The sequence below is a fragment of the Carcharodon carcharias genome (assembly GCF_017639515.1).
Source record: "Carcharodon carcharias isolate sCarCar2 chromosome 35 unlocalized genomic scaffold, sCarCar2.pri SUPER_35_unloc_4, whole genome shotgun sequence".
NCBI lineage: Eukaryota > Metazoa > Chordata > Chondrichthyes > Lamniformes > Lamnidae > Carcharodon > Carcharodon carcharias.
Window position 1 is genome coordinate 1,676,789 of NW_024470720.1, and position 24,908 is coordinate 1,701,696.

At 56.4% G+C, this 24,908-nt stretch overlaps 1 protein-coding gene across 1 annotated transcript; it reads left to right on the forward strand.

Moving 5' to 3' along the window:
• Positions 1-1,771: 1,771 nt before the first annotated feature.
• On the forward strand, positions 1,772-15,762 carry LOC121274237 (GRIP1-associated protein 1-like; the record flags this gene model as incomplete). Its single annotated transcript, XM_041181434.1, has 10 exons — positions 1,772-1,923; positions 5,847-5,913; positions 6,306-6,367; positions 7,571-7,597; positions 8,746-8,853; positions 10,740-10,890; positions 12,118-12,305; positions 13,469-13,517; positions 14,395-14,465; positions 15,715-15,762. Coding segments are annotated over exons 1-10 (813 nt in total), but the record flags the coding sequence as incomplete, so codon positions are not given.
• Between the last annotated feature and the right edge of the window lie 9,146 nt (positions 15,763-24,908).

The window sequence follows — 24,908 nt, forward strand, 5'->3', positions numbered from 1 at the left end:
TTTATGCTTTTTAGACTCCTTCACCTCACCCCATCCCCTCTAGGTCTATCTGTACCTTGCTCATCCTGCTTTCTACCCTTAATTAGCACATTCCTTTAGATAATATCACCACCTTCAACACCTCTTTGACCTTTTGTCTGTGACATCTTTTGGTTATCTCCACCTATCACTGTCCCTCTACCTAGCTCTTCTTGTCCCAACCCCCTTAAACCAGCTTATATTTCACCTCTCTTCTATTTTTATTTAGTTCTGTAGAAGGGTCATTCAGACTTGAAGCGTTAACTGCGTCCCTCTCTGCCAATGCTGCCAGACCTGCTGAGTTTTTCCAAGTATTTTTGTTTTTGTTTTTTTTTTGGATTTCCAGCATCCGCAGTTCTTTGCTTTTATCTTTGTAAAGAAGGCATATGGACTGCTCTCCTTCATTGGCAGAGATATAGAATATAAAAGTAAGGATATAATGTTGGAATTGTATAAAACACTGGTGAGGCCACAGCTGGAGTATTGTGTGCAGTTCTGGTCACCACATTACAGGAAGGACGTAATAGCTCTGGAGAGGGTGCAGAGGGGGTTTACAAGAATGCTGCCAGGATTAGAAAAGTGTTGCTACGAGGAGAGATTGGATAGGTTGGGGTTATTTTCCTTAGAACAAAGAAGGCTGAGAGGTGACCTGATTGAGGTGTACAAAATTATGAGGGGAATAGATAAACTGGACAGGATAAAGTTGTTTCCATTGGTGGAGAATTCTAGAACCAGGGGACATAGATTCAAGATAAGTGGCAGAAGGTGTCGGGGGGACATGAGGAAGAACTTTTTTACACAGAGGGTAGTGGGTGTCTGGAATTCGCTGCCCAAGTTGGTGGTAGAGGCAGAAACTCTAAGCTCTTTGAAAAAGTACCTGGATCTGCACCTTAAGTGCTGTAAGCAGCAGGGTTATGGGCGGGGTGCAGGAAGGTGAGATTAGAAAGGGCACCTGGGTGTCCTCGGGCTGGCATGGATAAGATAAGCTGAATGGCCTCCTTCTGTTCTGTAACTTTTCTATAGTTGTATGATAGCGCACCACTCCCTCAGTACTGACCCTCAGACAGTGCGGCGCTCCCTCAGCACTGACCCCCCGACAGTGCGGCGCTCCCTCAGCACTGACCCTCTGACAGTGCGTCTCTCCCTCAGCACTGACCCTCTGACAGTGCGTCACTCCCTCAGCACTGACCCTCCGACAGTGTAGCGCTGCCTCAGCACTGACCCTCCGACAGTGCGGCTCTCCCTCACTACTGACCCTCCGACAGTGCGGCGCTCCCTCAGCACTGACCCTCCGACAGTGCGGCGCTCCCTCAGCACTGACCCTCCGACAGTGCGGCACTCCCTCAGCACTGACCCACCGACAGTGCGGCGCTCCCTCCGCACTGACCCTCCGACAGTGTAGCGCTCCCTCAGCTCGCACCCCCAGGTTTTTATCCCGGGACTGGGACGCAACCTTCAGACTCAGGAGGCGAGGGTGAAGTTGCGGTGCCAGCATGGACAAATGGCAGGTGCCCTAACACTTCCTTGGCCCCTTTAAGAAAGAGTGAGAGGAGTCAGAAAGCTGAAAGGCCTTCCCCTTTAAAACTTCCTTAAAGGCACCGTGGAATTTGCGTCGGTTCAAAAACTGCCCTCTGTGATGTCCCCATGTGATCCTTGGTGGAGGGAGGGAGGGGGGGGGGGGGTGGTTCTCGTCACACCTGTTTGTTTGTGTGTTTCCTTGTTTCGTCGCCACGCGCATGCGAAAAAGCGTCGCGGACGGGCGGCCTAACGTCTCCCCTCGTTGAAAAGTTGGGGGTGGCGGGGGCGGTCGGGCCGGTTTTATCCTGCGGTTAGCAGCGGGCGCCCGCACCAGGACCGGCAAAGATGGCGCAGGCTCTCTCAGAGGAGGAGTTCCAGCGAATGCAGGTAAAGCCAAGGAGGGGGACAAATATTGCCGGGGCGGGGGGGGGGGAGGTGGATTGCAGGGCATTTCGACCCTGGTGGGCTTCACATTAACATGAGAATGGGGGAAAAAAATCAGCCTGGAAGTGCAACCCCGGGCTCCTAGTCACCCAGTCTCTGGAGACTAGGCCCAGACTCAGACCCCGACCTCAGTTAGCGGCCCAGGCCGGGGGGGAGGTCCCTGGGGGCCGGCTGCACTTTCTCATTGATTTCTGGAGACCCCATTTCCACCTTTTAAATGGTTGACATTTGAAATAAAAGAAGCAGTTTAAAGTCTTATATCCCCCCCCCCCCCAACCCCGTCCTCCTCCTCCTCCTCCTCCTCCTCTCCTCCCCAGGAATGACCAGGAAGTTACTGGTCAACCTGCACCTCTTGTTTGTTCATAGACCTGATCTGACCAAGCCACACATTTAAACCTGTTATCCAGGGTGATTTGGGCCCCAGAATTTATTTGATGGGTTTCATTTCGACGTTTGCCTTCCAATCAGGCGAAGCAACGTTTGACGTTAATTCAGAACAATTTTGCTCCTCGCTCCTCCTGATGACCCACACCCTTGGTGTGCAAAATCTGCGAACGGTATGACGTTTCCAAGCGTTGTGAGCCGGGAAAAAGGGTGGTGGGGTGGGGAGGGGGGGGGGGCGCTAGTTTGAAACCTCATAAGGAGACGTAGACCCGTTGGTGGAATTGGGGCGGACAGGCGGTAGCTGAAGTTCAATGCGGTAGAGTGATTTGTTTCGGTAGGAAGAACACGGAGAGACCATGTAAAATAAAGAGTACAGTTCTAAAGGGGGTGCCGGAGCAGAGGGACCTGGGTGTATAGGTGCATAAGTCATTTGAAGGTGGCAGGACAAGTTGAAAGAGTGACTAATAAAGCGTACAATATTCTGGGCTTGCCTTATAGGGGCATAGAGTACAAGAGCAAGGAGGTTGTGTTGAATTTGTACAAGACACTAGTTCGGCCTCAGCTGGAGTACAGCGTCCAGTTCTGGGCACCACACTTTTAGAAGGATGTGAAGGCATCGGAGAGAGAGTGTGGGAATGATTCACGAGAACGGTTCCAGGGATGAGGAAGTTCAGTTCCGTGGATAGACTGGAGAAGTTGGGACTGTTCTCCTTGGAGAAGAGAAGGTTGAGAGGAGATTCGATAGAGGTGCTCAAAATCGCGAGGGGTCTGGGACAGAGCGGACAGGGAGAAACTGTTCCCGTTGGCGGGAGGATCGAGAACCAGAGGGACACGGATTGAAGGCAATCGGTAAAAGAAGTGACGGAGACGCGAGGAGAAACTTTTTCACCCAGCGAGTGGTTGGGATCTGGAATGCGCTGCTTGAGAGTGTGGGGGAGGCAGAGTCAATTGAGGCTTTCAAAAGGAGAATTGGATCATTGTCTGAAAACAAACGTACAGGGCTACGGGGATAAGGCAGGAGAATGGCACTGGGTGAATTACTCATCCAGAGAGCTGGCAGGGAAACAATGGACCAAATGACCTCCTCCTGTGCAGTAACAATTCTGTGATTTCATTGAATTGCTCAGGAGGAGGCCATTCAGCCCATCGTGCCTGTGCTGGCTGTATGAAAGAGCTGGCCGATTAATCCCAGTCCCTTCCTGCTCTTTTCTCCCATCCACTCTGCAAACGTTCCCCCACCAGAGTGACCGACTCTCATGAAATAAAATGAGGGACACTTCCACCATGACAGCGGGGGGAAGGGGGGCAGGAGGTGGGTGAGCTTGCAACATTACCATCTCTCCACTGGCTGTCTCTCAGCCTTGCGGTCCTACTCAGATCTGAGACTCCCAGCGCTCAGTCTCCCACTGGTTGTTGTAGAAATATGGGACATAATAATTTGCAAAATAGGAGCAGTAGACCATTCGGTCCTTCGAGCCTGCTCTGTCATTCAGTGCGATCATGGCTGATATTGGGCTTCAACTCCCACTTTCCTGCCCACTCCCCATATCCCTCGATTCCCTGAGAGACCAAAAATCGGTCTCTCCCGGCCTTAAATGTCTTCAACGATGGAGCATCCGCAACCCTCTGAGGTAGAGAATCCCAAAGATTCACAACCCTTCGAGTGAAGCAATTTCTCCTCCTCTCAGTCTTAAATGATCGGCCCCCTTATCCTGAGACTGTGCCCCCGTGTTTTAGATTCCCCCCGAGCAGCAGAAACAATCTCTCAGCGCTCACCCTGTCAAACCCCTTCAGAAGTTTGTAGGACAAAAGGGGAAGGTGTGACAATCCCTTAAAATATGAGCCAGTTGGTCACCCTGACCCTCCAGCCTTCAAGTATTTGTCCAATTCCCTTTTTTGAAAGGGCAAAAGATTAACGGCGCAGAAAGTGCTGCTGACGAAGAGGCATCCTGTTTCACCAGACTTTCCGGTTCTTGGCCCATAGGCCTTAGACCTCAGGTGCATATCCAAGTACTTCTCAAATGCACTGAGAGTTTCTGCCTTGGCCAGTCTCTTTCAGACAGTAAGTTCCAGAGCCCCACTGTCCTCTGGATGAAAAAAATGCTCCTCCCTCTACCAGTGACATTAAATCTGTGTTCCCCCGATTACTGACTTCTCTGGCCAACAGGAACAGCCCCTTCATATCCACTCTATCCAGTCGCATTTTATTCTTGGTTTCTGGGTGTCACTGGTTAGGCTGGCATGTGTTGCCCGTCCCTAATTGCCCCTTGAGGTGGGGGTGAGCTGTCATCTTGAGCCGCTGCAGTCCCCATGCGGTGTAGGTACACCCACCGTGCTGTTAGGGAGGGAGTTCCAGGATTTTTACCCAGCGACAGTGAAGGAACAGCCGATATATTTCCAAGTTGGGATGTTGAGGGACTCAGAGGGGAACTTGCAGTTGGTGGTGTTCCCCATGTGTCTGCTGCCCTTGTCCTTCTAGGTGGTAGAGGTCGTGAGTTTGGGCGGCGCTGCCGAAGGAGCCTTGGCGAGTTGCTGCAGTGCATCTTGTAGATGGTACACACACTGCTGCCCCTGTGCGTCGGTGGTGGAGGGAGTGAATGTTTGTGGATGGGGTGCCGATCAAGCGGGGCTGCTTTGTCCTGGACGGTGTCGAGCTTCTTGAGTGTTGTGGGAGCTGCACTCATCCAGGCAAGTGGGGAGTATTCCATCACACTCCTGACTTGTGCCTTGTAGATGGTGGACAGGCTTTGGGGAGTCAGGAGGTGAGTTACTCTCTGCAGGATTCCCAGCCTCTGAGCTGCTCTTGTAGCCACAGGATTTATATGGCTGGTCCAGTTCAGTTTCTGGTCAATGGTAACCCCCAGAATGTTGATAGTGGGGGATTCAGTGATGGTAATGCCATTGAATGTCAAGGGGCAATGGTTAGATTCTCTCTTGAAGGAGATGGTAATTGCCTGACACTTGTGTGGTGTGAATGTTACTTGCCACTTGTCAGTCCAAGCCTGGATATTGTCCAGGTCTTGCCAGAATAAGGAGCACTGCACTGTTGCTGTCTTTCAGGATGAGATGTTAACCCGTGGCCCTGTCTCTGCTTTCTTGGGTAGATCTAAAGAGAGTAATAGTTGGTGGGGGGGTGGGGGTGGGGTTTGGGGGGGAGGGGGTTGGAAGGACAGTGGGGACTGGTGTCCTGGGGCCAATATTTATCCGTCAACCAGCATCACTAAAAACAGATGATCTGGGTCATTCTCACATTGCTGTTTGTGGGAGCTTACTGTGCACAAATTGGCTGCTGAGTTTCCTACATTACAACAGGGGGCAGACTTCAAGTAAACTCTTTAATTGGTGGTGAGCAGCTTTTGGACGTCCTGAGGTGATGAATGGGGCTGGAGAAATGCAAAGTTTTCTTTCTAAACACAATGTTGGAATGAAGGTTAACCCAAATCTGTTTCTCTTCTGTCTCACTCCCTGAATCCACATCCCAGGCTCAGCTGCTGGAGCTGAGAACCCAGAACTACCAACTCTCGGATCAGCTTCGGAAACAGAATGCAGGTGAGGGAACAAGTAGAAGGAAAGAGCATCAGCTAAAGGAGGAAAGTTTGATGGGGACAGTGTAGAGGGAGCTTTACTCTGTATCTAACCCTGTGCTGTACCTGTCCTGGGAGTGTTTGATGGGGACGGTGTAGAGGGAGATTTACTCTGTATCTAACCCCGTGCTGTACCTGTCCTGGGAGTGTTTGATGGGGACAGTGTAGAGGGAGCTTTACTCTGTATCTAACCCCGTGCTGTACCTGTCCTGGGAGTGTTTGATGTGGACGGTGTAGAGGGAGCTTCGCTCTGTATCTAACGCACTGTGGTGGGGCCGGGGCGTTATCTGTGAGTTGGATGTGGGACCCAGCCAGCACTGGGGCAGTGGAAACCCTAACTCTCTCCTCCCATTACAGAATTGAATTCTCTGCGGCAGAAGTCTACCAATGTGGAGAAGGACTTGGCAAAGGCACAGAAGGTAGGGACCCGCCCGCTGTGAGATCCCACCAGCCCCCATACGCCAGCTAGGCGATTGTGGGGCGAGGGTGGGTGCAGAGTCAGTCATGTCGTCTTGTACATAAAGATTCAGAGACACCGGGGAACATTCACAAGGACGATCCCAGAACGGAGAGATTATAACTATTGGGGAAAGATTGAACAGGCCGGGGCTCTTGTCTCTGGAAAAGAGGAGGCTGAGTGGGGTGACCTGATCGAGCTCTTTAAAATGATGGATGGGGTTTCGATAGGGTCGACGTAGAGAAGATGTTTCCACTTGTGAGGGTGCTGACCAGAACCAGGGGGACATCGACATAAGACAGTCACTAATAAATCCAATCGGTGGGTAATTCAGGAGAAAATTCATTTCCCGAGAGTGGGGAGAATATGGAACTCGCCACCACAGGGAATAAAATCACAAATATGCTGGAAACGCTCAGCAGGTCAGGCAGAGAGAGAGAGAGAGAGAGAGAGAGGGAAGCAGCTCTGAAGAAGGGTCACGAGGACTCGAAACGTTAATTCTGTTTCACGGACGCTGCTGCACCAGCTGAGTCTTTTTCCAGCGTTTTCTGTTTTTAGACACAGCTCGTGGTCCAGCTCGATGACCTCTCGTCCAGAAAGGTTCCAGCGTTTTTTTGTTGCTGCTGTTCCGGCGTCCGCGATGTTTGGATTGCCGGCGTGTGGAGTGAGTTGGGGAGAAGGCGGGAGAATGGGGTTGAGAAACTGATCAGCCATGATTGAATGGCGGAGCAGCCTCGATGGGCCGAATGGCCTAATTTCTGCTCCCGTGCCTTATGGTCTTATGGGTGACCAATCCAGGTGCAGTTGCAGGGGAAGCTGGATAAACACACCAGGGAAGAACGGAAGACAGAACTCGATGGACTGCTGGATATGGGGGTAGCGCAGCAGGGAAATGGCATCGGGCTGGACAATCAGCCATAATCTAATGGGATGGCAGAGCAGGTTCGAGGGGGCCGAATGTCCTCCTCCTCCTGCTCCTGCGTGCCCGTGATGCGGGGTAGGGCTGGGCGCTGGCGAAGAGGGAGTTGAGGGGAGGCAGGCGTGGAGCAGAAACACCAGCACTGAGCAGATGGGCCGAATGGTCTCTTTCGGTGCTGGGCATTCTGTATAACCTGGAGTTTCGTGCTGAAAAACTATCATTTTTTTTCCTTTTCACTTCCCTCAGGCTGTAACGAAAAGCAAGAAGGCCCAGGTAACAATTCACTGAGTTTCCCTCTCCTCTGTGACCATCAAACTGGGCTCCTTTGCCTTGTATCTTATGGTATCAGCGCCTCCCCGTGTCTGCGTGTGTTCACTTCTGGTCGTTTATTTACCTAGCTGTACGTCCGTCTGTGTGCGCGTGTGTGTGTCCGTCTGTAGCTTTACGTGTTCTGGCCCTGCGTTTTTACATCTCGGCACGTTCTGTATATTCGCTCACCGAAGATTGGGTGTTTGTACCTGGATCCGCTTGATCAGCACCCTCATCCGCCACCTTCAACATTCATTCCCCCCACCACCGACGCACAGGGACAGCAGTGTGTGTGTACCATCTGCAAGATGCACTGCAGCAACTTGCCAAGGCTCCTTCGACAGCGCTGCCCAAACCCACCACCTCTACCATCTAGAAGGACAAGGGCAGCAGACACACGGGGAACACCCACCACCTGCAAGTTCCCCTCCGAGCCCCTCACCATCCCGACTTGGAAATATATCGGCCGTTCCTTCACCGTCGCTGGGTCAAAATCCTGGAACTCCCTCCCTAACAGCACGGTGGGTGTACCTACACCACACGGACACAATCCTGGAACTCCCTCCCTAACAGCACGGTGGGAGTACCTACACCACACGGACACAATCCTGGAACTCCCTCCCTAACAGCACGGTGGGAGTACCTACACCACACGGACACAATCCTGGAACTCCCTCCCTAACAGCACGGTGGGAGTACCTACACCACACGGACACAATCCTGGAACTCCCTCCCTAACAGCACGGTGGGAGTACCTACACCACACGGACACAATCCTGGAATTCCCTCCCTAACAGCACGGTGGGAGTACCTGCACCACACGGGGACTGCAGCGGCTCAAGAAGGCGGCTCACCCCCCACCTGCTCAAGGGGGCAATTAGGGATGGGCAATAAATGCTGGGCCCAGCCAGCGACGCCCACATCCCATGAATGAATTTTGAGAATTGTCGCTCCTCTATCGGTCACTGCTGCGTTTGGGAGGGGCCTCGGGGGAGGGGGGGGCGGGGGGGGTTGTCTGGGTTTGTGTGTGCCCGTAATCGGAGCCCAACTCGTCGAAGGTGTTGTGTCCTACATGCGTAGGTACTTGCTTTATTGTTTTGCTCTCAACACAGGAAATGGATGCCCTCCTGAGCGAGAATGAGATGCTTCAGAGTAAACTGCACAGCCAAGAGGATGACTTCCGCCTACAGAACACCACTCTCATGCAGGAGCTCTCCAAGGTAGGGGCTTTGTTCCTCATCCTTCCCCCCCCACCCCCCACCACCCCCCCACCCTCCTGGGTCATAACTAGAGCTCAGCTCTTCCACCCTATAACGCCCCTTCACCCGTCGGCAGTCTGGTTAATAGCCGGGGATGAGCGAAAGCTATCGCCGCAAGGAGGGTTCAAGAGCGAGCCGACGTTCCCTGGAGTGTTGAAGAGCGAGGGGTGATCTCGTTGAAACCCGTAAAATTCTGAGAGGCTGGCTCCCTGCCCTGGGCTGGAGAGCCTAGAACACATCTGGGAGCATCACAGTCTCCGGATTGGGGTGGGGTGGGGGGGGCATTTTGGACTGAGAGGAGAATTTTCTTCACTCCCGAGGGTTGTGAGTCTTTGGAGTTCTCGACCCCAGAGGGTGCTCAGTCATCGGGCGTATTCAAGTCAAAGGTAGATGGATTTTTGGATGCTGACTCCACTTTCCTGCACTATCCCTGTATCCCTTGATCCTGTTAATTGAACGGCGGAGCAGATAGGAAGGGCTGAATGGCCTCCTTCCGTTTCCTGCGTTATTGTGGAGTTGTTCTTCCTCGGGATCGAGGGGGACTCGCTCCCGCTGCGGCTCCACGGGCTCTGAAATGGCCGATAAGTCCAGTGCGCGACCCGCAGACTCTGTCACACGCGGGGCGGGTGGTGCTCAGAGGGATCGGGGGGGGGGGGCGGGCGAGGTGTCGGGAGGTTTGGGCGCTCTCTCTGATACCCTGACTTGAGCTCTGCCTGCTCCTGACAAAGTCTCTCCGTGTTCGGTGCCTTCCCGAGTAAACCTCCTCCATCTCGGTTGGTCACGAGCCAGCGACTCCCGTGGGGGTGGGGGGGGGGGGGGGTTGGGGTGGGTGGCGGTTGTGGATTTGGTGAAGAGGGCGTGTGGCTTCGGGGAGGGGTGGGTCTGGGGGGGGCGGGACTGAGGGGGGGGCGGGTCTGGGGGGCGGGTCTGGGGGGGCGGGTTCGGGGAGAGGTGGGTTTGAGGGGGCGGGTTTGGGGAGAGGCGGGTTTGAGGGGGCGGGTTCGGGGAGAGGCGGGTTTGAGGGAGCGGGTTTGAGGGGGCGGGTTCGGGGAGAGGTGGGTTTGAGAGGGCGGGTGGTGTAGGTAGGGGGTTGGTTGGGGAATGGGCGGGTAAGTGTGGGCACTTTGGGCCATAGGGCCAGATTTTCGTTACTGAGGTGGGGGTAGCTCAAATCGGGAGATTTCCCAACTTGCCGGACCCACATCCACGAGTCACGGAATTTCCACTCCCAGCTGTTTCAGAAGCAGTCAGGCATTTGAAACTGTCAAACTGTGAACTCAGCACCCCTTGCTGAGAGCGTTGTCGTTTTTGAAACTAAGCCAAGCATTCATAACGACATGATCGCCCTTGGGGAAATGCCAGCAAAGAACGCCACTGAAACTGCACGACCAAAGTTCTGCTGTTTAGTTTCTGAGCTGCATCAGATGGCCTGTGAATCAAAGCAGTCCAGCAGAGGGTGTTTTTGTTTTAAACTATTAGCGACATCTGGCGGTTTTTTTAAAAGTTTAACCCCCCACCCATATCCATGTCCCGCCCAACATCTTCATAGGTTGGCGGCGTCTTCAATATTCGGTGTAAACCCATCCAGCAAACTCACTTTGTTCTGGACCCCCACCCGCACCCCCTCCACTGGAGGTCTCCATAGCTCTGACGTGTCCAGCGCTCCTGAGGTGGGAGCTGCTATTGGCCCTGGCGCCCTGGCAGGGGGAGCTGTCCGCGGTGCTGAAGGAACGGTGACCTTGCCCTTGGGGCTGGGTCAAGGGGCTGAAGGCCAATCCCACGCTCGTCCGGCCTCGGAGGAGAGGGTTCCTCACTTTGGACCTGACTCTGTGTCTCCCCCGCCTCAGCTCTGCTCACAGATCGAAGAGCTGGAGGCGGAGAATAAACGGATTAAAGACGGGGCCCCCGTGTCCGACACCGTGTCACAGTCCAGTCCGGTTGATGGGGAACTACTGAGACTACAGGCGGAGAATACAGCACTACAGAAAAACGTGGCAGGTAATTCCATAACACGCTGTCTTACAACAGGCTGCCAAATGTTTCTCACCTTGCTGCTGTGTGTTTACTCTGTATCTAACCCCGTGCTGTACCTGTCCTGGGAGTGTTTGATGGGGACGGTGTAGAGGGAGTTTTACTCTGTATCTAACCCCATGCTGTACCTGTCCTGGGAGTGTTTGATGGGGACAGTGTAGAGGGAGCTTTACTCTGTATCTAACCCCGTGCTGTACCTGTCCTGGGAGTGTTTGATGGGGACAGTGTAGAGGGAGCATTACTCTGTATCTAACCCTGTGCTGTACCTGTCCTGGGAGCGTTTGATGTGGATGGTGTAGAGGGAGCTTTACTCTGTATCTAACCCCGTGCTGTACCTGTCCTGGGAGTGTTTGATGGGGACAGTGTAGAGGGAGATTTACTCTGTATCTAACCCCGTGCTGTACCTGTCCTGGGAGTGTTTGATGGGGATGGTGTAGAGGGAGATTTACTCTGTATCTAACCCCGTGCTGTACCTGTCCTGGGAGTGTTTGATGGGGACGGTGTAGAGGGAGATTTACTCTGTATCTAACCCCGTGCTGTACCTGTCCTGGGAGTGTTTGATGGGGACGGTGTAGAGGGAGCTTTACTCTGCATCTAACCCCGTGCTGTACCTGTCCTGGGAGTGTTTGATGGGGACGGTGTAGAGGCAGCTTTACTCTGTATCTAACCCCGTGCTGTACCTGCCCTGGGAGTGTTTGATGGGGACAGTGTAGAGGGAGCTTTACTCTGTATCTAACCCCGTGCTGTACCTGTCCTGGGAGTGTTTGATGGGGACAGTGTAGAGGGAGCTTTACTCTGTATCTAACCCCGTGCCGTACCTGTCCTGGGAGTGTTTGATGGGGACAGTGTAGAGGGAGCATTACTCTGTGTCTAACCCCGTGCTGTACCTGTCCTGGGAGTGTTTGATGGGGACAGTGTAGAGGGAGCTTTACTCTGTATCTAACCCCGTGCTTTCCCTGTCCTGGGAGTGTTTGATGGGGACGGTGTCGAGGGAGCTTTACTCTGTATCTAACCCCGTGCTGTACCTGTCCTGGGAGTGTTTGATGGGGATGGTGTAGAGGCAGCTTTACTCTGTATCTAACCCCGTGCTGTACCTGTCCTGGGAGTGTTTGATGGGGATAGGCTCTGGCTTAACCTGGAAATGTGAGATTAGTTGGGTCTAAGTGTGCGATAAACTCTGTTGTTTGCTGGCAGCTCTGCAGCAACGCTATGAAAAAGAGATCCTCTCCCTTCGCCAGAGCGAAGAGAAGGATGTCAATGTGCAAGAAGTGGACATCACAGATGGACTGGTGCCTACCACGGAGAAGCAACAGGAAGCAGAGGAGGGGACTGAGAAAGGGGCACAAGAACTGAGCAAAACCCTGATGGAGAAATTGGAGCAGGTAAGAGAACAATGCAAAAAGTTGCATCGGCACAGTGGTGCTTTTGAGTGAGCTTCACTCTGTGTCTAACCCTGTTCTGTACCTGTCCTGGGAGTGTTTGATGGGGACGGTGTAGAGGCAGCTTCACTCTGTATCTAACCCCGTGCTGTACCTGTCCTGGGAGTGTTTGATGGGGACGGTGTAGAGAGAGCTTTACTCTGTATCTAACCCCGTGCTGTACCTGTCCTGGGAGTGTTTGATGGGGACAGTGTAGAGGGAGATTTACTCTGTATCTAACCCCGTGCTGTACCTGTCCTGGGAGTGTTTGATGGGGACAGTGTAGAGGGAGATTTACTCTGTATCTAACCCCGTGCTGTACCTGTCCTGGGAGTGTTTGATGGGGACAGTGTAGAGGGAGATTTACTCTGTATCTAACCCCGTGCTGTACCTGTCCTGGGAGTGTTTGATGGGGACTGTGTAGAGGGAACTTTACTCTGTATCTAACCCCGTGCTGTACCTGTCCTGGGAGTGTTTGATGGGGAGAGTGTATAGGCAGCTTTACTCTGTATCTAACCCCGTGCTGTACCTGTCCTGGGAGTGTTTGATGGGGAGAGTGTAGAGGGAGCTTTACTCTGTATCTAACCCCGTGCTGTACCTGTCCTGGGAGTGTTTGATGGGGACAGTGTAGAGGGAGATTTACTCTGTATCTAACCCCGTGCTGTACCTGTCCTGGGAGTGTTTGATGGGGACAGTGTAGAGGGAGATTTACTCTGTATCTAACCCCGTGCTGTACCTGTCCTGGGAGTGTTTGATGGGGACGGTGTACATGGTGCTTTACTCTGTATCTAACCCCGTGCTGTACCTGTCCTGGGAGTGTTTGATGGGGACGGTGTAGAGAGAGCTTTACTCTGTATCTAACCCCGTGCTGTACCTGTCCTGGGAGTGTTGGATGGGGTCGCTGGAACCTGAAACAGGACGTGCTCCATTTCTCCGTACTGATACCCCCACACCTCGATGAAGATGGCAGTTTAGTTTCCAGTGGCTGTGCCAATTGCTGTGTTCCTCCTGCGGAAACACCGGACAGGTTTTGTGTGTCCTGGAGCTCCCGCTGGGCGATGGGACCGAGCGCGCTTTCTGCTCCCTGTTCTAAACCGGCGTGCTGACTGTGTCCGTTCTTCTCTCAGACAGAGTCCAAGTGTGCCAAACTGGAGCAGAAGCTGAAGGAACTTAGCGGTAAGTGCTGGGGGTGGGGTGGGGGGTTGTGGCTGCTGGGCGGGGAGGTGGGTTGGTTGTCTGCAGGGAGCAGCTGCAGCTCGACAGGGATTTTGGGGAGAAGTGGGGCTGGGCCCGCAAAGCCTTGGTGGACAACCCTCCGCGGCTGTGGCTGCTGTCTCTGCAGCTCGGGGGAGCCGGTGGTTCAGTGATTACCTCCCTGGACTAGTAATCCCGAGGCCCGGGCTAATACCCTGGGGACGCGGGTTCAAATCCCACCCCGGCTGCTGGTGGAATTTAAACTCAATGAATAAAACCTGGAATTAGAAGCCAGTCCTGGTAACGGCGACCCTGAAACTATCCTCGGTTGTTGTAAAAATAAAAAAACCCCATCTGGTTCCCTAATACCCCTTCAGGGAAGGAAATCTGCCTTCCTTACCCGGTCTGGCCCACACGTGACTCCAGACCCCACGGCGATGGGGTTGACTCTTTTACCGCGCCCTCCGAAGTGGCCCTCGTGAGACACTCAGTCCGAGGGGCAATCAGGGCTGGGTAACAAATGCTGGTCTGGCCAGCAACGTCCCCCCCATCCCCATGAATTTTAAAAACCCCGGTCTGCTTCTGTTCCCCCCCCCGCCCCCCCCGGCACTGCCAGGAGCTGGCAGAGGGGGGCAGCGGTGTGCCACGTCCTCTGAATGGCTCGGCCTCTACCCGCTTGACCCCTGGGAGGTGGTGGAGCCAGCACAGAGATGTGGCTTCTGTCGTTTGCGGTTTTCACTGTGGGGGAAGGGGGGTGGTGTGTAGGGGGGGAGGGGTAGGTGGGGGGGGTGGTGGGGTGGTGGGGAAGCGAGTGCTCTTGCCCCTGCTTAAAACCCATATTTTCGTCAAACCTCATTAGACGTGGAACTGAAGTGGGAGATGGAACGCGAGGAGAAAAGGTTGTTGAAGGAGCAGATTCAAGCGCTGGAGGTGAGATGCTGCAGAAAGAACTCGCCAACCCCGAGGCCCTTCGCCACCTCCGGACCTCCAAAAGCCAATCAACTGCTTGGGAAGTGGGCTCCCTGTTGTAATGTAGGAAACGCAGCAGCCAATTTGCGCGCGGCAAGCTCCTGCAAACAGCAATGGCCCAGATCATCTGTTTTTAGTGATGTTGGTTATGGGATAAACACCAGCCCCTGTACGCCTGGGAAGACTCCACCACCTCCGCCCACCCCCACCACCCCACCCGACTGTTCTCCCAAGGGTGGCCATGGTATTTTCTTTTTACACCCAACTGAGAGGGCAGACGGGACCTGGATTTAACATCTCTTCACAAAGACTGCAGCTCGGGCAGGGTGGTTCTCCCGCGACCCCGAACCCAGGGCAGGGCAGCGCTCCCTTGACCCCAGCGCTGGTGCAGGCACCAGCACTTCCGGTGCATTTTCTGTTTGTGTTTTCCCTCCCCATGTCAGCCAGATCACACGGGCATGTCTCCGAGCTAAGGTGTTTCCCACGATTTCTTCACCCGCACCCCCTCCTTTCCGGAACTGTCTGTTTCACCTTCAATTTAAGCGGGCGCTTTAAATCTGAAGCCCAGCATTTCATGACAAAACTAACAATTGACCCGGCGCCAATTAGCGTTTTGGGGGCAAGAGAGTTCCAAACTCCGACCGCCCTTTGTGTGTAGAAGTCTTTCCTCATTTCACTCCTGAAAGGTCTGCCTCTCAGTTTTAGACTCGCCCCCCAGCTCCCAGACTCTGTCTCTCTCTCTCTCCGCACCCCCCGCCAAAGCCAACTATCATTTTCCTCCAAATATCCTGAAAACTTCCATCAAATCAGCCCTTGACCTTCTAAACTCCGGGGAACGCGACGAGAATGTTCAGCTCGGCATTTGACCCTTAGGGAGTCCAGTCCAGGCGTCGTTCTGGCAAAATCTGCACCGCGCTCGCTCTCCCATGGTCACTTTACCCTTCCCAAGGCGCGGTGCCCAGAGCTTGCACCAGCAGAGCTGCTATCTGGAACTCCTGCTAGTGGTGTTCCTCGCGGGCAGTCAGAGGGTTAGGGAAGAGCTGAGCATGTCGACGTGAGGCTGGAGTGACGTGGAGGGCTAGAGGGTCAAACCCCGCCTGGGGAGAGGCAACGACCAGCACTGAGCAAACCCTGTTATTAATATTCTTTCTTTTCTCCTCACCCCGCACCCCCCCCATCCCCCAACACCACCACCACCCCTCTTTGACAGACCTCGAAACAAAGCGAGCAGAATAAACTGCAGGAGGAGATCAGTAAGGTAGAGTGCCAGCTTTGACTGATGTCTTTCTTGTGCTCCCGCTGCTGCCCTGGCGGGGAGCTGCGTGTGATACTTGGAGTGGTGGCCGGGAAGTGTCATGCTGCGTGTTGGCAATGAACAGGGCACTGATGCTGCCCATGACAGAGTCAGAGACTCGTGTGAGGAGTGTGGGCAGACCTCGCTGAACTGCTCCACCTCACGAGGTGCAGGTCTATCCTCTCACTCTCTGTCTCCCAAGCCTGCCTCCACTTCCCCCTCCCTCCTCCCTCTAACTGTACCTCCCGCCCTCCTCCCTCTAACTGTACCTCCCTCCCTCCTCCCTCTAACTGTACCTCCCTCCCTCCTCCCTCTAACTGTACCTCCCTCCCCCTCTAACTGTACCTCCCTCCCCCTCTAACTCTCCCTCCCTCCCCCTCTAACTGTACCTCCCTCCCTCCTCCCTCTAACTGTACCTCCCTCCCCCTCTAACTCTCCCTCCCTCCCCCTCTAACTGTACCTCCCTCCCCCTCTAACTGTACCTCCCTCCCCCTCTAACTCTCCCTCCCTCCCCCTCTAACTGTACCTCCCTCCCCCTCTAACTGTACCTCCCTCCCCCTCTAACTCTCCCTCCCTCCCCCTCTAACTCTCCCTCCCCTCCCCCTCTAACTGTACCTCCCTCCCCCTCTAACTGTACCTCCCTCCCCCTCTAACTGTACCTCCCTCCCCCTCTAACTGTACCTCCCTCCCTCCCCCTCTAACTCTCCCTCCCTCCCCCTCTAACTGTACCTCCCTCCCCCTCTAACTGTACCTCCCTCCCCCTCTAACTGTACCTCCCTCCCTCCCCCTCTAACTCTCCCTCCCTCCCCCTCTAACTGTACCTCCCTCCCCCTCTAACTGTACCTCCCTCCCCCTCTAACTGTACCTCCCTCCCTCCCCCTCTAACTCTCCCTCCCTCCCCCTCTAACTGTACCTCCCTCCCCCTCTAACTGTACCTCCCCCCCCTCTAACTCTCCCTCCCTCCCCCTCTAACTGTACCTCCCTCCCCCTCTAACTCTCCCTCCCTCCCCCCTCTAACTCTCCCTCCCTCCCCCCCTCTAACTCTCCCTCCCTCCCCCTCTAACTCTCCCTCCCTCCCCCTCTAACTCTCCCTCCCTCCCCCTCTAACTGTACCTCCCTCCCCCTCTAACTGTACCTCCCTCCCCCTCTAACTGTACCTCCCTCCCCCTCTAACTCTCCCTCCCTCCCCCTCTAACTCTCCCTCCCTCCCCCTCTAACTGTACCTCCCTCCCCCTCTAACTGTACCTCCCTCCCCCTCTAACTGTACCTCCCTCCCCCTCTAACTGTACCTCCCTCCCCCTCTAACTGTACCTCCCTCCCCCTCTAACTCTCCCTCCCTCCCCCTCTAACTGTACCTCCCTCCCCCTCTAACTCTCCCTCCCTCCCCCTCTAACTGTACCTCCCTCCCCCTCTAACTGTACCTCCCTCCCCCTCTAACTCTCCCTCCCTCCCCCTCTAACTGTACCTCCCTCCCCCTCTAACTCTCCCTCCCTCCCCCTCTAACTCTCCCTCCCTCCCCCTCTAACTGTACCTCCCTCCCCCTCTAACTGTACCTCCCTCCCCCTCTAACTGTACCTCCCTCCCCCTCTAACTGTACCTCCCTCCCCCTCTAACTGTACCTCCCTCCCCCTCTAACTGTACCTCCCTCCCCCTCTAACTGTACCTCCCTCCCCCTCTAACTGTACCTCCCTCCCCCTCTAACTGTACCTCCCTCCCTCCTCCCTCTAACTGTACCTCCCTCCCCCTCTAACTCTCCCTCCCTCCCCCTCTAACTGTACCTCCCTCCCCCTCTAACTCTCCCTCCCCCTCTAACTGTACCTCCCTCCCCCTCTAACTGTACCTCCCTCCCCCTCTAACTGTACCTCCCTCCCTCCCCCTCTAACTGTACCTCCCTCCCCCTCTAACTGTACCTCCCTCCCCCTCTAACTGTACCTCCCTCCCCCCTCTAACTGTACCTCCCTCCCCCTCTAACTGTACCTCCCTCCCTCCCACTCTAACTGTACCTCCCTCCCTCCCCCTCTAACTGTACCTCCCTCCCTCCTCCCTCTAACTGTACCTCCCTCCCCCTCTAACTGTACCTCCCTCCCCCTCTAACTGTACCTCCCTCCCTCCCCCTCTAACTCTCCCTCCCTCCCCCTCTAACTGTACCTCCCTCCCCCTCTAACTGTACCTCCCTCCCTCCCCCTCTAACTGTACCTCCCTCCCTCCCCCTCTAACTGTACCTCCCTCCCCCTCTAACTGTACCTCCCTCCCCCTCTAACTCTCCCTCCCTCCCCCTCTAACTGTACCTCCCTCCCCCTCTAACTGTACCTCCCTCCCCCTCTAACTGTACCTCCCTCCCCCTCTAACTCTCCCTCCCCCTCTAACTGTACCTCCCTCCCTCCTCCATCTAACTGTACCTCCCTCCCCCTCTAACTGTACCTCCCTCCCCCTCTAACTGTACCTCCCTCCCCCTCTAACTGTACCTCCCTCCCCCTCTAACTGTACCTCCCTCCCCCTCTAACTGTACCTCCCACCCCCTCTAACCTTCCCTCCCTCCCCCTCTAACCTTCCCTCCCTCCCCCTCTAACTGTACCTCCCTCCCCCTCTAACTCTCCCTCCCTCCCCCTCTAACTCTCCCTCCCTCCCCCTCTAACTGTACCTCCCTCCCTCCCCCTCTAACTCTCCCTCCCTCCCCCTCTAACTCTCCCTCCCTCCCCCTCTAACTGTACCTCCCTCCCCCTCTAACTCTCCCTCCCTCCCCCTCTAGCTCTCCCTCCCTCCCCCTCTAACTCTCCCTCCCTCCCCCTCTAACTGTACCTCCCTCCCCCTCTAACTCTCCCTCCCTCCCCCTCTAACTCTCCCTCCCTCCCCCTCTAACTCTCCCTCCCTCCCCCTCTAACTGTACCTCCCTCCCTCCTCCCTCTAACTGTACCTCCCTCCCCCTCTAACTCTCCCTCCCTCCCCCTCTAACTCTCCCTCCCTCCCCCTCTAACTCTCCCTCCCTCCCCCTCTAACTGTACCTCCCTCCCCCTCTAACTGTACCTCCCTCCCCCTCTAACTGTACCTCCCTCCCTCCCCCTCTAACTCTCCCTCCCTCCCCCTCTAACTGTACCTCCCTCCCCCTCTAACTGTACCTCCCTCCCCCTCTAACTCTCCCTCCCTCCCCCTCTAACTCTCCCTCCCTCCCCCTCTAACTCTCCCTCCCTCCCCCTCTAACTGTACCTCCCTCCCCCTCTAACCTTCCCTCCCTCCCCCTCTAACTCTCCCTCCCTCCCCCTCTAACTCTCCCTCCCTCCCCCTCTAACTGTACCTCCCTCCCCCTCTAACTGTACCTCCCTCCCCCTCTAACTCTCCCTCCCTCCCCCTCTAACTGTACCTCCCTCCCCCTCTAACTGTACCTCCCTCCCTCCCCTCTAACTCTCCCTCCCTCCCCCTCTAACTCTCCCTCCCTCCCCCTCTAACTGTACCTCCCTCCCCCTCTAACTGTACCTCCCTCCCCCTCTAACTGTACCTCCCTCCCCCTCTAACTGTACCTCCCTCCCTCCTCCCTCTAACTGTACCTCCCTCCCCCTCTAACTGTACCTCCCTCCCCCTCTAACTCTCCCTCCCTCCCCCTCTAACTGTACCTCCCTCCCCCTCTAACTGTACCTCCCTCCCCCTCTAACTGTACCTCCCTCCCCCTCTAACTGTACCTCCCTCCCACTCTAACTGTACCTCCCTCCCCCTCTAACTGTACCTCCCTCCCCCTCTAACCTTCCCTCCCTCCCCCTCTAACTCTCCCTCCCTCCCCCTCTAACTCTCCCTCCCTCCCCCTCTAACTCTCCCTCCCTCCCCCTCTAAATCTCCCTCCCTCCCCCTCTAACTGTACCTCGCTCCCCCTCTAACTCTCCCTCCCTCCCCCTCTAACTCTCCCTCCCTCCCCCTCTAACTATACCTCCCTCCCCCTCTAACTGTACCTCCCTCCCCCTCTAACTGTACCTCCCTCCCCCTCTAACTGTACCTCCCTCCCCCTCTAACCTTCCCTCCCTCCCCCTCTAACCTTCCCTCCCTCCCCCTCTAACTCTCCCTCCCTCCCCCTCTAACTCTCCCTCCCTCCCCCTCTAACTGTACCTCCCTCCCCCTCTAACTGTACCTCCCTCCCTCCCCCTCTAACTCTCCCTCCCTCCCCCTCTAACTGTACCTCCCTCCCCCTCTAACTCTCCCTCCCTCCCCCTCTAACTCGTACCTCCCTCCCCCTCTAACTCTCCCTCCCTCCCCCTCTAACTCTCCCTCCCTCCCCCTCTAACTCTCCCTCCCTCCCCCTCTAACTTACCTCCCTCCCCCTCTAACTGTACCTCCCTCCCCCTCTAACTGTACCTCCCTCCCCCTCTAACTCTCCCTCCCTCCCCCTCTAACTGTACCTCCCTCCCCCTCTAACTCTCCCTCCCTCCCCCTCTAACTGTACCTCCCTCCCCCTCTAACTGTACCTCCCTCCCCCTCTAACTGTACCTCCCTCCCCCTCTAACTCGCCCTCCCTCCCCCTCTAACTGTACCTCCCTCCCCTCTAACTGTACCTCCCTCCCCCTCTAACTGTACCTCCCTCCCCCTCTAACTGTACCTCCCTCCCCCTCTAACTGTACCTCCCTCCCCCTCTAACTGTACCTCCCTCCCCCTCTAACTGTACCTCCCTCCCCCTCTAACTCTCCCTCCCTCCCCCTCTAACTCTCCCTCCCTCCCCCTCTAACTCTCCCTCCCTCCCCCTCTAACTGTACCTCCCTCCCCCTCTAACTGTACCTCCCTCCCCCTCTAACTGTACCTCCCTCCCCCTCTAACTTTACCTCCCTCCCCCTCTAACTCTCCCTCCCTCCCCCTCTAACTGTACCTCCCTCCCCCTCTAACTGTACCTCCCTCCCCCTCTAACTGTACCTCCCTCCCCCTCTAACTCTCCCTCCCTCCCCCTCTAACTCTCCCTCCCTCCCCCTCTAACTCTCCCTCCCTCCCCCTCTAACTCTCCCTCCCTCCCCCTCTAACTCTCCCTCCCTCCCCCTCTAACTGTACCTCCCTCCCCCTCTAACTCTCCCTCCCTCCCCCTCTAACTCTCCCTCCCTCCCCCTCTAACTCTCCCTCCCTCCCCCTCTAACTCTCCCTCCCTCCCCCTCTAACTCTCCCTCCCTCCCCCTCTAACTCTCCCTCCCTCCCCCTCTAACTCTCCCTCCCTCCCCCTCTAACTCTCCCTCCCTCCCCCTCTAACTCTCCCTCCCTCCCCCTCTAACTCTCCCTCCCTCCCCCTCTAACTGTACCTCCCTCCCCCTCTAACTCTCCCTCCCTCCCCCTCTAACTCTCCCTCCCTCCCCCTCTAACTCTCCCTCCCTCCCCCTCTAACTCTCCCTCCCTCCCCCTCTAACTGTACCTCCCTCCCCCTCTAACTCTCCCTCCCTCCCCCTCTAACTCTCCCTCCCTCCCCCTCTAACTATCCCTCCCTCCCCCTCTAACTGTACCTCCCTCCCCCTCTAACTGTACCTCCCTCCCCCTCTAACCTTCCCTCCCTCCCCCTCTAACCTTCCCTCCCTCCCCCTCTAACTGTACCTCCCTCCCTCCCCCTCTAACTCTCCCTCCCTCCCCCTCTAACTGTACCTCCCTCCCCCTCTAACTGTACCTCCCTCCCCCTCTAACTGTACCTCCCTCCCCCTCTAACTGTACCTCCCTCCCCCTCTAACTGTACCTCCCTCCCCCTCTAACTGTACCTCCCTCCCCCTCTAACTGTACCTCCCTCCCCCTCTAACTCTCCCTCCCTCCTCCCTCTAACTGTACCTCCCTCCCCCTCTAACTGTACCTCCCTCCCCCTCTAACTGTACCTCCCTCCCCCTCTAACTGTACCTCCCTCCCCCTCTAACTGTACCTCCCTCCCCCTCTAACTGTACCTCCCTCCCCCTCTAACTGTACCTCCCTCCCCCTCTAACTGTACCTCCTCCCCCTCTAACTGTACTCCTCCCTCCCCCTCTAACTGTACCTCCCTCCCCCTCTAACTCTCCCTCCCTCCCCCTCTAACTGTACCTCCCTCCCCCTCTAACTCTCCCTCCCTCCCCCTCTAACTCTCCCTCCCTCCCCCTCTAACTCTCCCTCCCTCCCCCTCTAACTCTCCCTCCCTCCCCCTCTAACTCTCCCTCCCTCCCCCTCTAACTCTCCCTCCCTCCCCCTCTAACTCTCCCTCCCTCCCCCTCTAACTCTCCCTCCCTCCCCCTCTAACTCTCCCTCCCTCCCCCTCTAACTCTCCCTCCCTCCCCCTCTAACTGTACCTCCCTCCCCCTCTAACTGTACCTCCCTCCCCCTCTAACTCTCCCTCCCTCCCCCTCTAACTGTACCTCCCTCCCCCTCTAACTGTACCTCCCTCCCCCTCTAACTCTCCCTCCCTCCCCCTCTAACTCTCCCTCCCTCCCCCTCTAACTCTCCCTCCCTCCCCCTCTAACTCTCCCTCCCTCCCCCTCTAACTCTCCCTCCCTCCCCCTCTAACTCTCCCTCCCTCCCCCTCTAACTGTACCTCCCTCCCTCCCCCTCTAACTCTCCCTCCCTCCCCCTCTAACTGTACCTCCCTCCCTCCCCCTCTAACCTTCCCTCCCTTCCCCTCTAACTGTACCTCCCTCCCTCCCCCTCTAACTGTACCTCCCTCCCCCTCTAACTCTCCCTCCCTCCCCCTCTAACTCTCCCTCCCTCCCCCTCTAACTCTCCCTCACTCCCCCTCTAACTCTCCCTCCCTCCCCCTCTAACTCTCCCTCCCTCCCCCTCTAACTGTACCTCCCTCCTCCCTCTAACTCTCCCTCCCTCCCCCTCTAACTCTCCCTCCCTCCCCCTCTAACTGTACCTCCCTCCCCCTCTAACTGTACCTCCCCTCCCCCTCTAACCTTCCCTCCCTCCCCCTCTAACCTTCCCTCCCTCCCCCTCTAACTCTCCCTCCCTCCCCCTCTAACTCTCCCTCCCTCCCCCTCTAACTCTCCCTCCCTCCCCCTCTAACTCTCCCTCCCTCCCCCTCTAACTGTACCTCCCTCCCCCTCTAACTGTACCTCCCTCCCTCCCCTCTAACTCTCCCTCCCTCCCCCTCTAACTCTCCCTCCCTCCCCCTCTAACTGTACCTCCCTCCCCCTCTAACTGTACCTCCCTCCCCCTCTAACTGTACCTCCCTCCCCCTCTAACTGTACCTCCCTCCCCCTCTAACTGTACCTCCCTCCCCCTCTAACTGTACCTCCCTCCCCCTCTAACTGTACCTCCCTCCCCCTCTAACTGTACCTCCCTCCCCCTCTAACTGTACCTCCCTCCCCCTCTAACTACCTCCCTCCCCCTCTAACTGTACCTCCCTCCCCCTCTAACTCTCCCTCCCTCCCCCTCTAACTGTACCTCCCTCCCCCTCTAACTCTCCCTCCCTCCCCCTCTAACTGTACCTCCCTCCCCCTCTAACTGTACCTCCCTCCCCCTCTAACTGTACCTCCCTCCCCCTCTAACTCTCCTCCCTCCCCTCTAACTGTACCTCCCTCCCCCTCTAACTGTACCTCCCTCCCCCTCTAACTCTCCCTCCCTCCCCCTCTAACTGTACCTCCCTCCCCCTCTAACTCTCCCTCCCTCCCCCTCTAACTGTACCTCCCTCCCCCTCTAACTGTACCTCCCTCCCCCTCTAACTGTACCTCCCTCCCCCTCTAACTGTACCTCCCTCCCCCTCTAACTGTACCTCCCTCCCCCTCTAACTGTACCTCCCTCCCCCTCTAACTGTACCTCCCTCCCCTCTAACTGTACCTCCCTCCCCCTCTAACTGTACCTCCCTCCCCCTCTAACTCTCCCTCCCTCCCCCTCTAACTGTACCTCCCTCCCCCTCTAACTGTACCTCCCTCCCCCTCTAACTTACCTCCCTCCCCCTCTAACTCTCCCTCCCTCCCCCTCTAACTCTCCCTCCCTCCCCCTCTAACTGTACCTACCTCCCCCTCTAACTGTACCTCCCTCCCCCTCTAACTGTACCTCCCTCCCCCTCTAACTGTACCTCCCTCCCCCTCTAACTGTACCTCCCTCCCCCTCTAACTGTACCTCCCTCCCCCTCTAACTCTCCCTCCCTCCCCCTCTAACTCTCCCTCCCTCCCCCTCTAACTCTCCCTCCCTCCCCCACTAACTGTACCTCCCTCCCCCTCTAACTGTACCTCCCTCCCCCTCTAACTGTACCTCCCTCCCCCTCTAACTGTACCTCCCTCCCCCTCTAACTCTCCCTCCCTCCCCCTCTAACTGTACCTCCCTCCCCCTCTAACTGTACCTCCCTCCCCCTCTAACTGTACCTCCCTCCCCCTCTAACTGTACCTCCCTCCCCCTCTAACTGTACCTCCCTCCCCCTCTAACTGTACCTCCCTCCCCCTCTAACTGTACCTCCCTCCCCCTCTAACTGTACCTCCCTCCCCCTCTAACTGTACCTCCCTCCCCCTCTAACCTTCCCTCCCTCCCCCTCTAACTGTACCTCCCTCCCCCTCTAACCTTCCCTCCCTCCCCCTCTAACTCTCCCTCCCTCCCCCTCTAACTCTCCCTCCCTCCCCCTCTAACCTTCCCTCCCTCCCCCTCTAACTCTCCTGCCCTCCCCCTCTAACTGCACCTCCCTCCCCCTCTAACTCTCCCTCCCTCCCCCTCTAACTGTACCTCCCTCCCCCTCTAACTGTACCTCCCTCCCCCTCTAACTGTACCTCCCTCCCCCTCTAACTGTACCTCCCTCCCCCTCTAACTCTCCCTCCCTCCCCCTCTAACTCTCCCTCCCTCCCCCTCTAACTCTCCCTCCCTCCCCCTCTAACTCTCCTCCCTCCCCCTCTAACTCTCCCTCCCTCCCCCTCTAACTGTACCTCCCTCCCCCTCTAACTCTCCCTCCCTCCCCCTCTAACTGTACCTCCCTCCCCCTCTAACTCTCCCTCCCTCCCCCTCTAACTCTCCCTCCCTCCCCCTCTAACTGTACCTCCCTCCCCCTCTAACTGTACCTCCCTCCCTCCCCCTCTAACTCTCCCTCCCTCCCCCTCTAACTCTCCCTCCCTCCCCCTCTAACTGTACCTCCCTCCCCCTCTAACTCTCCCTCCCTCCCCCTCTAACTGTACCTCCCTCCCCCTCTAACTGTACCTCCCTCCCCCTCTAACTCTCCC